The sequence below is a fragment of the Haemaphysalis longicornis genome, unplaced genomic scaffold (genome assembly GCF_048455015.1).
Source record: "Haemaphysalis longicornis isolate Haplotype H1 unplaced genomic scaffold, Haemaphysalis longicornis Haplotype H1 scaffold_7, whole genome shotgun sequence".
Taxonomy (NCBI): Eukaryota; Metazoa; Arthropoda; class Arachnida; order Ixodida; family Ixodidae; genus Haemaphysalis; species Haemaphysalis longicornis.
In genome coordinates, this window is record NW_027526422.1 from 87290626 (window position 1) to 87304696 (window position 14071).

At 46.2% G+C, this 14071-nt stretch overlaps 1 protein-coding gene across 1 annotated transcript in view; it reads right to left on the reverse strand.

Annotated features, from left to right (window-relative positions):
* The window catches only part of L(3)80fj (lethal (3) 80Fj), a 140807-nt gene that overhangs the window by 85755 nt on the left and 40981 nt on the right, over positions 1 to 14071 (reverse strand). The window contains exons 14-19 of the mRNA XM_077677967.1: positions 12831 to 12986; positions 12658 to 12750; positions 12062 to 12134; positions 10957 to 11128; positions 8146 to 8284; positions 846 to 964 (exon numbers count right to left, since the gene is read on the reverse strand). Coding sequence (XP_077534093.1) covers positions 846 to 964; positions 8146 to 8284; positions 10957 to 11128; positions 12062 to 12134; positions 12658 to 12750; positions 12831 to 12986 — 752 coding nt within the window. The remainder of the gene's footprint in view (positions 1 to 845; positions 965 to 8145; positions 8285 to 10956; positions 11129 to 12061; positions 12135 to 12657; positions 12751 to 12830; positions 12987 to 14071) is intronic.

Genomic DNA, 14071 nt, shown 5'->3' on the forward strand with positions numbered 1-14071 from the left:
TGTGCTAAACTAGATCGGCTCATGGAAAGCTTTGATTTACATTTATTTCATGCGCTCAACCACTTCGGAACTGTTTATTTCAGGAGAACATTTACAGATGCTTCTCCATCGAGCTCTATGGGGCGTCGACGCCTGTTTTAATGCATCTGGCATTTTCCACCCAATTAAATAACTCCTACTTGCGAGAATGGTGTATTCAGAAGGGCTTGCATTCGGGCTAGTTGGCATTCCATAACGTTCATCTTAAGCGCGCAAAAAACACACGGACACAGGAGACAAGGACAAGCTGGAAGTAGCGCTTGTCCTTGTCTTCTGTGTCCGTGTGTTTTTTGTGAGCTTAAGATGAATGTTAAGTGTATTTAGATTCTCGGCACCGTTATATATCGATGCAGGCCAAGTTGCTTCCACCCTTTATTGACCCTTTAAGTTTTGTGGTCTCTCTACTATGCGCGTTCAGAAACACCATTACATGATCCATACATTTCGGCTGATTTGATTTGATTGATTGTAGAGTTAACACGCCAAAGCAACGCAGGCAATAAGCGTGCCGTAGTGGAAACTCTGGAATAATATCGACCACCTGGGGATCTTTAACGTGCACCGCAATCTCACACACAGGCGTTTCTGCTTTTCGCCTCCATCAGAAAAGTGGCCGCCACAGCCAGGAATCGAACCTGCATCCTCGTGCTCAGCAGCACAACACTTTAGCCACTGAGCCACCGCGGCGGGTATGTACTGCTCGGCGCTTTCTCGCTCCAGCATGGCTCGGCGGGACCGTATTGCTGAGACATTGTACATTAGGCTTGGTGCTACAAAAGAGCAGAAAGAGTGTGAAGAGTCCTCACCGGTGTGATCGTGGTGGGGGACATGACGAGTGGCAGGGCCCGTTCGGGTTCCACGGGCTGCTCACGGTCCAGCTTGAGCAGGTCCATGATACGCATCCACAGCTGCGAGTGGTGCTCCGCTGCAACACGGCCGGCAAATGGCAGAGCTCTCAGCGACAGACCGTCTAGCGCTAGATGAGCTCTAATTTTGGCATAAGACGACTCCGGCATGACAGAAATCGAACGAGAAACACCACACTACAAGTTCAAAAAGCAAACATGATAACAGGCATATTCTACTTAGGGCAGGAGAAAGAAGGGAGGGGGAAAAAGGAGAGGTGTGAGAAAGAGAAAAAATTAAACCTGTTCCACTTAACGTGAAAGCTGTCAGAAGTGCCAAGCAGTGATTCGCCATAATGGGCAGTAGCACCGTTATCTGCACACTGCTACCAGCCAATGCAATTCAAATTTCCCGCCTTCACAGTGCTCCTGTGAAGCAGTGAAACAGTGCCAGCGGGAGTTCTGTTCTTTTTGTGCTTGCTTTTTTTCCTCCCGCACATGCCAGTGTTGCACTGCAATTTTTTCGCTTATGTAAAAAAAACTGAACAAGCGTTCCTAACTAAATGAACGCGAGCACTGTCGGTCAATGACGTATATTCTGCCTCAAATGTACCTGCAGTTTTCTTCGCGCTAAACAAGTGGAAGATGTAAGAAAAGCGCCAGCGGTTCACGAGTTTTGAACGGTTGTGACTATTTAAACCACTTGGCTTTAAAAGCCTCTGCGAGACGCCCCTACAACGGTACGTTGGGCTCTACAGTGAAATCTCGATGATGCGATTCTGGGGGATACGAATTTCGGGATGATACGAAATTTTTGCTAAGCCCCAGCGAAATTGCATTGCTTGCAATGGAAAAAATTTCGGTTGTTACGAACGGACCTGCGCGGCCCGGCAGATGATACGAATGAGCCGGCAAGGCGCCCGATTGCCGAGCAAGCAAGCGACAGCAACGTACGGGCCCTCTCTCCCCACTTTGTCACTCTTTGTTGAGGAACGGCCGGGCTGTTGTTTTCTGCTTGCGAAAACGTGCCGCGCACGCCACAGGTGCGCTTACATCGCCGCAGAACCACCGCACGCTGCGCACGACGCGGCCGGTGGCGGCAACATGGCGGTGGCTTCGGCCACGAAGTGATCGGGGCGCTCGAGCAACCGCTTCAAACTACTCTTTAAGGGGGGACGCGGCTTTCAACTTCGGAAAAATGACCAAAACATCGTTTTTTTGAAACCCACATATTCGGCTTCTATGTTTCCTATTCTATGCGTCTGCAAAGTTTTTAGGCTGAAAAGCGTCGCAAAGTGGCATAAAAAAATACTTTTGTCAGGCGCGGTGACAAACTATCAGCGCAAAAGGGCGAAAAAACGGCAATTTTCGGAGCGCTCTATCTCCGCACCGGTGCCACCGGGCGCGGCCATTTTGATATGGTTAGATCGGCCGAGCGATCGTCTTTCCGGTTCTGCTCGTCTCTTTTATCTTCGTTCATTCACGAACGCACAAACGGCAGAAAAGAAACGACGCACAAACGAAGCTAGAAATAGATGCTGAAGCGCTATTGGTCCTCGGTCGGGGCGCGGAACACCGACCCTCCTGATTGGATGTCACGGGCGCAATGCAAGATGGCGGCCGCCTGAGCTGCGTAGCGAGCGGTTTGAGTTCATTTTCGCCGCTTCGCTCGGCCGAGTTTCTGTTCAATCTATGGCATTCAACACGGACGTTATCGCGGTGGGAATGCCGGAGATAACGAGCCAGATTACGGGAAGTTGTGTGGCTCGAAAGGAGGAGGTCATCGAACGCTTCGTGGTGCGCGTGACTCTACCGTCGCCAGACCCCGGAGGGTGACGCGGTGTGCGCGCTTGCAATAGCGGTTCGTGAAGTGAACTTTTGGTCGGGTTTGCGATGTTTACACGCTTAGTTATTGCTGTGTTTTGACTGTGGGCTCGCTAGCCTTGAGAAAGAAACGGTCGACGCGTCAAACGCTGCGGCGCGCACGGCATAGCCGACGCGCATTGGGGCAGCACATGACGGGGCAACCGGTTACGATTGAACGCCAGTAGTTGTAATTAATGCCTGCGACGTTAGTTTTAATCTTAAAAGCGACCTGACCAGCCATATCAGGTATAATCAAAGCTCGATATGTCGCGGTAAGCGTGCGCTGCGATGCGCGCGAGCCATATCGCCTTTCTTGCGCAACGTTTCCCGTGCACTTGTAATTTTCATGCAAACAGGTTTGAGTTAGTAATAAAGGAATAAAAATATGCTCTCTGCATTAAAAATGTACGTTACTGTGGCAGCATTTAACAGTGATTTTTTTAGGGAAATTATTGATACCATTGCTCAGGGCATACTGGCTGTGCTGCGAGAAATATTGGATGCCTTGAATGTCAAAAGTAGTAAAAAAATATGCTCTTGCATTGAAGTTGGGAGTTATGCAGAATACTCTACCAAGCTTCAAAGTAGCTCATTTTCAACCTTGTGGTATGCAAACTTTTGGCAATGAACACCTGCACTATGAGTACTAAGTTGCTGTGGCAGGCAAGATAAAACATAAAAAAAAGCCAAAAATGTTCAAATTTAAGTAAAAAAAATGCTTAACTTGTTGCCATGGTGACAACACTGCAAAAGGAGGCTGTTCAGTGCGATACAGTCAACCAGCTAATCTACTTTGCATTGAAAGCCCATTGAAACCCATCTCCCCCTTCATTTGATCTGCAAAGTGGGGTATGTACTCTTCACAGAGGAGCTGAAAATGATATTTTCTGGAAAGAGAAAGGCTGTGAAAGGCACTCCAATTTCAAGGCAAGGCATTCCAGAAGCCCCATGTTCAAAAGGACATGAAAGGCTACAACCGTGACGACTTTTGACAAGTGAAACCTATGTTGCAACTTTGGAAGCCGTTTTCTCAAAACAGTTTTTTTTGCCACCTGTGTCGCTTGTACCAGGGATTTCTTTGTGACCGCTGGGTCTATTTTGATTCCGTTTCTTGCATTACATTCCTTGATGAACAGTTCAGGTCGTGACACTCTTGGTTTTCCAGATTTGTTTTTTGCGATTTTTTTATTCACATAATCGTTCACAGTCAACATGCCTATTGCACCTTAACCTCTAAAAAAATGAAAACTAAAAAACATTGTGTTGTAAAAAAAAAATTCTAAAACTGTCACGACCTCGTCCATTCATTTGGGAATGCAAAGCACTTCGAACAAATTTTCTATCATGTTTTATAAGCCGCTCAAGCTCGGTACAAGCGGAACAGAAAGAAAATTTAATACATAAAAAAGTTTTCAGAATATTAGCTTGGCATTTTTATGGTGTTATCACGGAAGCATTTCCAGTTGCTGTGCCAATTTTCATCAAAATCCACAAAGAAATAAAAAAGTTGATTTTGAAAGCCACGTCCCCCCTTAAAATGCCACTCAAGGGATACACGAAGTTGCTCGTGCGGTAAAGGAGCTGATAAGGCGTACAAAAACGGTACTATAAAACGTTACCCGCGCTGCTAGTGAAAGCGCCGATGAAATATCTGCCGGAGTGGTAAGCCTAACATCTCCGGCGGAGCCAGCTGGCTGTTTTGAGGGCTTCAAAGCTCCTGCCACTGCTGCGCACGTCGCGCGTTATTTTCTGACCGAGGCAGAAGCTGCCACGGGCCAAAATCATTGACATGGGCGTGAAAAAAATCGCACGCGCAACGATGCGGTTCACGCCTTGACTGTTGCGGCACGTACCGCGAGTGGGCACCGTGAGTGAGGAGACAAATGCAAAGCTTTGCGTGCTCCAGAAAGGACTTCTCGGCGACACGAAGGTTAAAAAAAAAAAAAAGCAGAAATTTCTTCACGAGAAAGTAAGAAAAGAAATAAACGAAAACTTTTTTTTAGTGCTCAATTTTTTGGTCTGTGTTGGTTCATAGGAACTTCTTATGATAAAAATATTTTTCACGGTCCTGTGAGATTCGTATCACCGAGATTTTACTGTACTTGGGTCCGTTTTCTCCCTGCGTCACCTGATTCTGGCAGTCACTTGACATCGAGTGTTACAGCGAGCTACAACGACAAGGTCAGCCCCTAAAGTGCTCTGCACCTAAAAACTAAGAATTGGTACAGCACTGAAAAAGAAAGCCTGTTTCAGCTACCAACCATACTGTGCCACTACTTTTACTATTTCAACGTATGCACCTGAGAGTCCGCCACCTCAGACTCTAAGAGGGGTGGGCCAAATAAAACACCTTATCTTATTTATGCACCAATCCTACCCAAACTTGGTGCACAAGCACAGTTGACTAAGACAGTGTCATAACAAATCAGTCTGTTGCTATCTTGTATAGTTTTGAGGTTATGAATGGATCCTACTAATTAGAATTAGATCATCTCTTAATTAAAGAATGAATGACGCTCGAGTTACTTTAAATTTTTGTGCCACTGTATTCAGAAAGGTGTATCGTGTGCAATAAAATTACTCATTAGTTCTTTTCAGGCTCTGCAGCTATATATATTTAAATAGGACATACATTTTCAACACAAGCCCATTTTTCTTTGTTAATATAGGGCACGAATGTTGTGCTCTTTCGGTTGACATTTACTAACTAAGGCTTCTTGAAAAGTATTTATAACTTTGAAAACTATACAAAATAGCCACAAACTGATTTCTGTTTTGACTTTGTCATAGTCGACTGCACTTGAGCACACAGCGTGATTAGGTTCGGAGCATAAATAACAAAGTTTTGATTGTTACATCCACCGTTAAAGGTACATACAGGTTGGTACGTCAATTAATGAGCATCTACAAAATTTTTTCCCAAGAAAACCACCGCTCCGTTTGCACCCAAACTTTACACAAAAGTCGCATTTCGTCGTCTATTTGGTTTAATACCAAGTAAAAGGATGGCACTTGCCTCGTTATTCAGAAAATAAATATAAACGATTTTCTCCTATGGAAAACCTGGGCGCCGTCATGGAGATCTTGACCGCAGTTTTAGTGTGCAGGCATCCAGCACAAAACAACCTGATGCCCCCCAAACCTGCCTTGAACCGGCATCAGGTGTTTTGTTCTGGATACCTAAGGCGGTCAGGAAATCGTCGTCCTTGTTCTTGGTGTTAACTCTTTCGCTACCGCAGAAAATTGACCAATTTTGGGGGGTCCAAGAAAACATTTTTTTTTCTGCTAAAAAATTATTTAGGCACTAATTGCAGGAGCACAAAATGCAGATTATTTAACGGCCTTTCCAATAACACCAGTTTTTTAAAGGTTTTCATATATCATAGTTGTGAAAAAAAATATCAAAATCAAAAGTTTTGTCAAGTTGTCGAAAAAAATGATAAAAAAGGAGTTGTGTATATCAAACCACCAGTAGTAGAAAAAAATTAGAATATACATTTTGCAGGGAAACATTTCAAAAACACACCCTAAAAAAAATGTCGACTTGCGCGGAACAGTTTTTCAGATATAAAAAAAAAAACGTTAGCACGCACGGTGCTCGTGTCATGCGGTGAAGCCCAACCTCTAATTCAAACTGTGCAATTTTGGGTGGTTCCTTGGAGTAAATCTGGCGGTTTGACGTTATCAGAGGCACCAATTTGCCCCCACATAACGTAAAAACATCTTGTCAATGGCTGACTTTGCATTTACAGCGAGCACAATATTTGGGACAAGCACGCGATGCAGAAAAAAACATGCATGAAGTTGAAAACGGAACGCCGTGGCTGATGTTTGTTGTCGTTCACGGTCAGTTATCTCTCAAAACATAAAGCTGAGCTTTATTATCATATTCTTACTCGCAATTGTAGCCTTGCTCGCAAAAATGAGGTACGATGAGCTAGAATCGTCCCCTGCGATCTTTGGCCGAGTAGCAGTCGCGCGCTAAAAAAGATCAGCACAACGAGCCTCCTCTATTGCAGCGCCACCTAACATTTTTCAAATGAAACAGTACAAAAACGTATCAGAGACTCCGTCCGAATAGACAGTTCAACTAAGCAGCAACATTAGACACCCGGATATACCCTCGCATGAAAACGAATCTGGAAGGCGAACAGCTGGCAGTGTAAGGCCGGTTTGAAGCGCTGTCCTCGGCGGAACAGATATCTGGCGACTGGGTGTGACCTTTTGACTTGCATCTGAAGTTCTTATCGCAGAAATCGGGTTAGGGTGGGGGGAAATGAGGAGCGGCGTGCTTTGTTCGAGGATCAGTCGCGGACGCTTCAGGTGCCATGGCAGTTAGCCTTGAAGTTGGGTAACTGCGTAGTTGCGCTAAATATGAATTTCGCGATGCAGAAACGAAACCGAAACTGTTGTAAACTGTTTGGGAATGGTCCTGGGGTAAGTAGAACTACCAGAGTACTTAGGACAACTTGCGCAAAGGCAATAAAACTGCCTAAAATCATAAAGTAGATTTGCAACAAGGCACTGCTTGACATTTTCAGCCGATTTCTGGGATTATTACTGTCACAGCGTGAACCTGACGATTGAAAATCGTTTGCTAGTTCCCCATTCACGCCCTGATAGCAAAAAACAAGCGCTGGTGCAGAGTAATTACGAGTTGCACGCATTCTTCGTTGGTAGCCTTGAGGCGCGATGACCACGCCCCTTTTCCACAACCAGGTGATTCAAAAGCGTGTCAAAAATCACGTTTCCGTTGCAAAAATGAAAACAAAACTGATTTTAAAAGGCCATTTTCTGATCTAACTCCGAACAGCTTTACTTGTTCGAGAAACGCCTGGAACGCTATGAAAAGGCGCTCCCAAAAGTATCGATCAAATTGATCGATTTTGATAGGCGCGGTAGCGAAAGAGTTAAACAAAATAGATCACAAAATGGAAGCTTTCATGTAAAGTTTGGGTGCAAACGGAGCAGCGGTTTTGCTGAGGAAAAATGTTTAAGGTGGGACACTGCTCTCAGAACAGCTCCTTTTAATTTTGAAGTAAACTCTGTTTTGATAATATTTTGATAAAATGCGTAATAAATCTGTTGTGTGAAATTATTACTGTTCGAAAGCCCTATTCTTTCTCTATCATTTCATATCTTACACTTCAGCATCAATCATTTTCTGTGGCACGAAAAAAAATATTTCCCGAAACAACCAAAAACAACCAATTTTTCCGCAGTCACGAAAGTGTCAAGTACGTATAAAAAGAAAGTACGGCTTATGCGGGTATGCTTTAACGAGGTTTCACTGTAGTTTTAAGAGCCATATCCCCCCTTAAAGGTGCCCATTTGTCAATGTAACACCCTGTCTACACACGCACACACACAGGAACGCAGTGCCTGCTCTGCTCACCAAAGACGCGGTGGTGGGCAGGCAGGAGCGACTCCAGGGCCAGCTCCTCCGTGTCCTTGGTGTCCAGGTTGGAGCCCGAGCAGATGGCCAGCAACGCCTCTGCCAGGACCTTGGCCTCTCCCTGGGTGGGCTCTTCCACCTGGCAGCACCCACAGAAGGGAGACAACAAGCTCCGCTCATTCCCTCCCCACTGCCAGTGGGCACGAGGCTGCAATCACGTGACGCACAGGGTATGCGAGTACAAAGCCACGCAAGCCAATGGAACCATCACCTTGTTGCCAGTTCGCTCACAGGCACAAAATGTACCATAAAGAGACCCCACATGTACTCTAAGGAGCCATAAAGAGACCCTAAATGTACCCTAAAGGGGCCACAAAGAGAAAATACAAGTTGGGTTCATTAAAAAACAAGCTTGGTCCCAACAACGATACCGACCGTACTGAAACGTTTGGAGAAATAATCGAGACGTGAAAGTAAAGAGATGAAGTAGAGTTGACGGCCCAGCCACTTGCTAACAATATTTCTACGACATCACAGAATCTTGTTTGTGCGAGTGGCGACGGGCCACCGAAGCCGCTGCCAAGGAAAACAACTGGGCCATTGGGAAGGGGCCTCTAGTTCTGCTTAATCGTATCACTTGATTGCTAACCTGCAGTTAAGACACTTGTAACTATTTTCTTAGTGTTCGCCCACATTATGTTACTCCCGCACATAAAGTTGAACCTCGATATAACGAACCTCGATTTAACGAAATTCGCGATATAACAAATTTTTTCAAGTTTTCTATCAAAATTTTGCTAAATCCATGTATTTTTATCTCGATTTTACGAAGTCATTTCATGCGGCGATTTCGATTTAACGAAGTCATGGCGAGAAAGGAAGAACGAAATTCTGGTCGAGGCACGTTTTATTTTGCCTTTCAGAGCCTACATTGAAAACATTCAGTACTCACATTAACTCTTAAAAGGCTAAAATAAAAGAAAAGCGGTGAATTATGCGGTTGACAACAATTAAAAGTGATGAAAGAAGCTGCTCAAAAACCGTTAGCCGTCATGGACGGTTTAATAGTGCGGCCCCCATTTTGACGTCTCCATCGTTTCCTACGCCAGCGCCCTCTATGCTTAGGCTGCCGAAGCCTACTTCGTGTTTTTTTCTACATGTCCTTGCTCACGGTGTTGCTGCTCTAGGTTGTGCTCGCTGATAACCACATTAATATTTTGTTCGTCCATCATTAGATGAGTCTTATAAGCAGCATGAGCACTCCAAGGGAAAGAAAAGTGTTCCGAACAAGAGCCTAAGGAAGTGTCGGTGAAACCGAAGGCCACCGAAGTGATGGATGCCATCGACATTCTGCGTAGGCACGCAGGCTCACGCGAATGTTTAAATGATTTGATTGATTGTAGGGTTTTACGCGCCGACGCAACGCAGGCGATGAGGCGCGCCGTAGTGGAGGGCTCCGGATTAATTTTGACCACCTGGGGATCTTTAACGTGCGCCGAAACCTCGCACACACGGGCGTTTTTGCTTTTCGCCTCCATCAGAAAAGCGGCCGCCGCGGCCGGGAATCGAACCCGCGACCTCGTGCTCAGTAGCACAACGCCTTAGCCACTGAGCCACCACGGCGGGTCACGCGAATGTTTAAGAGCAAGCCTTGTTAGCGCTGTCAGCATACGAGCGTCACGTAAAGCACACCCTTGTCAAGAAACGCCAAGCACTGCTAACGGACTTCTTCACTACGGCTTGAACATCGAGTGCTGGTGGCAATAAATTGCTCTCCGAACGTGGTAATGTGTTCATTAGACTGCTGCGATGCGGAGAAATCGGTTTCTTTAGGGCTCAGTGGGCATAAAAGTAATTGGTTAACAAAGTTGGCCAGAAGATATTTAATGTAAGCTTTCCGCTTTAGCGGGAGCACGCAAGCGCTGCTCCACAAAGTGAAGCGGTCCGTGTGTACTCCGCTCAACTCTCAATCATGGCTTTATCTCGAGTGTTGTCTGCAGAGCCTTTGTGCATGAAAAAAGTCTTTCGGAAGCTTTATAGCACCCTTCCGCTGTTGGCCCGCAGCACCCCTCAACGCCGCGCCTAAGCCTACCATAGAACGGACGAAAAGAGGCGTATCTTCGAACCAGCACCTCGCCAGGGTGAAGTTCACAGGCATGGACGCGGGTTCAATTGACTAACAGCGGCGCTTAGTAGTGACCGAAATGAAAAAAAGAAAAAGTGGAAACCTAGTCTGCTATCATATTTAATGAGGCGTTGCGGAAAAAGCACCGGTTTTACGACGACACGAACTACTGTCGGGTATCCGAATTCCATTGCCTAAGTGTTGAAGTTGTTAATTCACACAATTTTCGCGGCCAGTTTTAGTACAAATTTCGCTTTAAGTGGTGAGGTTACTACATAGCAGTTGTTTCTGAGCGATGGGCAAGGTTTTGAAACCTCAATAACTGGTTAAATTAACTGTAAAATCAAAACCTCGATTTTACGAAATTCTCGATTTAACAAAATTTTCGCCCGCAAGTACGACTTCATTATATCGAGGTTTAACTGTATTACGTAACCGTAGCATAACATTTGAAGGTTCCTAAACATTTCTTCCATTTTTGCAGTTAAAAAGAAGCACCATTCATGGCTGGGACGGGGCGGAGTGAGTTGCTGAGGGTCAGTTCTTTCCTATCAAACAAAAGTTGCACTTTGTCTTTATGGCCCCTTCAATGAAGTCAGCTTGATTTTTCCTTCGAGGGGCAGTCACAACCAACCCTCCCCCACAAGTCTTCTAGCATGCGTGCACAGGAGAGTGGGCCCCCTTGCCTTGTCTTTGAGGATGTGGTTGTCGACAAACTGGGAGAACTCGCGCAGCAGGAAGCAGGCTAGGCTGGTGCCGCTGAGCACCGAGACCAGCTTGCGCACAGTGCTCTGGGCAGCCTGGCGCACCACGTGCACTGGGTGGCACAGGGCCTTCAGCAGGGGGAGGGCCAGGGGCCTGCAAGAGTCGAGGTGCATTACACACGACGGCCCTGGTTTTCCCCTCTGAACACACGACGCAAGCTGAAGCCCACTACGTACGAACCGTGAAAAAAAGATTTGGCAAATCCATGTTAATTCGAGCTTCGAAAGAATGGGCATGGATGTCGACCACAAAGACCTCGTAACAATCCTTCCGACTCGCTTATCCGGAACTTGGGTGTAATCGCAATTGTTCGGTGCGAAACAAATAACGATTTCCCTGGAATGCACCAAAGCTAAAAACTTTGGAAAAATAAAAATAAAAAGTAACCAGCCGCAGCCACGTCACGACGTCCCGCCAGCATAAGCCTGGCTTTTTTTTCCCCTGCCGCATCACTTCTTCTAGACCCAAACGCAGACGTTATCCCTCAAAGCTCACACAATGGAAGTTTAAAGCCCCGCTGGCGATTTGCAAGGCTGCACAGCAGTGTCTGATGTGGAAAAAAACAGACAAAATAATGCCGGTGCCTCTGTTTTTAAGTGGCGTCCATTTGAGTAACGATAAACAAACAATGATTGAAAGATAGGTTGCGAAGTGCTTGGATTCTCGCATGTTTTGTTTATAGTGCAGAGTTTCACGGCTCCCGCGACATACGTTATAAGCGGTCTGCACTGTACTTCAAGATTTCAAAATACTGAAACCAATCAAAGCAAACATCTCATAACATATGCAGGCAAATATCTGAAAGAGAAACAACACTGATATGTGCCGCCTCCCAATTGTAGTCTTTTCCTGTACTAGTATTCTACTCACAAGCCCCTCCCTTGCTGCCTCTGATTACTAATGGATGATGATGGTTCTCCTTTCATTCTCACGATGATAGCAATGATGATGCATAATGAATTTTCCTTGTAGCTAACCAATCACTCTATACTTACAATTGGTGAAAAAAAAAGAAATATTTCTCACTTGAGGTTGGCAAAGCAGGAGTCCGGGTGATCCAAAATCATCCGTGAGATCAGCTGGAGAACAAGTAGGTATGCTGAAAGCAAAAGTCGGCAAGTGTGATGACCACAGAATGACAACAGAGCTTGCCCACAATTTCACATGCCACCGCAACCTAGCATACACATCACTCACAGCTACAAGATGGATGCATTACTCATTCATTCTCGAAAAAACATAACGACCTTACTCATAGCATCACTTGTTCCAACCAGACTGGAACGAGCTAGACAGCCAGACAATCTTTTGTGGCCAGTAAACTTGCAGTGGAAGTACAGCAGTGGTAAGGACAACTGTTCTGATTTGCTTCAGCTCGCTTTGAGCCCAGTTAGTTACGCAGTGAATGATTTTACGGTAAATTCAAAGACTAAGAGGAAAGCAGGAGAGCCGGCAAGTGAAACGAACTGTATAGATGTTTGAGCAGGTAGAACAAAAATTTTTTTGCGAAGCACTACACTTTGCAAAGTCTTGGGGAAAAATTCATAAAGTCGTATGTAGTACAAGTCCGAATTCGCACACTATGCGTAAAATAAGGGAGAGCAAGCAAGGCATGCACTTACTGTCCTCCGACGCTGTCTGCAGGAACTTTTCAGCGTAAAATGGTTGCCTCTCCGGGTCCAGAAGTTGCGCGACCACCGTCTTGATTTTGTTCTCTGCAAGTGACGACAAACACGTCTCCAGCTGCCCCGGCCTGATCCCACCACATCGTGTAGGGCAGGCAGGCTACACTCACCAGAGGGAGACCCGGCCGGTTGTAGGCGGAAGAGGATGCAGGCTGCCGCAAGGCCCTCACACACAGGGCCAGGCTGGGAGGGCTGGGTGAGAGCTCGCTCAACAGCCTTTAGCACAAGGCCTAGGACAGGCTCCACCCGCTTGCAGCTGGGCATGCCTATGAACACAGAGCATTGTGAGGGGCGGCTGCACCATTCTCATTTCGAGAAGTACGACCAACTCCCATTATTTTTAACCCTGTCCAAGCTGGGAACACTTACTTGAATCAAAAGGACACAAAGTCTGACTATCTTTCCGCTTTGCCCAAACTTGTAAATGTTCTGCTGTGCTGAACCACTTATAAGCAAAGCCTACCACTCCAGGTACAATGCCTGGTAGCAACCCTTTGACCTTCAAGCTCAACCAAGGTCAAGCAAGCACCTTGTGAGGTTTCCCGGTGCCAAGAGAAGCACCGCCAACTACCGTACTTACCCGATTCTAACGCGCTTTTTTCCGGAAAAATAGGTCGAAAAATCACATGCGCGTTAGAATCGGATACGAAACCGAAACTGCCGAAACAGTGGAAATTTCATCCCACCCATCGCCATCGCCATCTCAAGATGGCGCCAAAGCTTTTAGCAGCGATTTTTCGGACGCAGGAAGCATAGGCGCCTAGGCTTTTCTATCGGCGTTCACACAAATTGTCAAATCGTTCCACTTGCATGCTTGATAACAGGAATGGCAGCAGCGGCTCTCTCGCATTCAAAACGAGCGGTCGGCTGAAGCATGCGCCTCTGGAGAAGCTCGCGGGATGGGCGTGCGAGAAGTGGGCCACGATATCATCGACCATGGTTGAACGTTCGTTCAGAAACGTGGCATCGCAAACACGCTTGGCGGCACCGAGGACGGGATGTTGTGGTTAGCGGAGAGCGACGAGGAGTGAGATGAGTGAGATTACTACGGGAAATAAATCGCCAGTTTCTCTCGCATTCGTTTTTCTTGCTCACAAAGTTTCGTGCGCGTTACAATCGGAGGTGCAAGTTTTTTTGTTTTTTTTTTGTCAGGAAAATCTGGTGCACGTTAGAATCGGGTAATTACGGTACACTTCGGCCACCGACCAAACTAATTCGCGGCGCCGACGGAAGCGGTCTCCACGATCACTTCTGTCACAGGCCAAAGAGCATAACTGAAAAAAGGTTTGGAGCTGGCGTCTTAACAGCATGTTGGCTACGTACGCGACACCGTGAAAGATGAGCAGCGCAG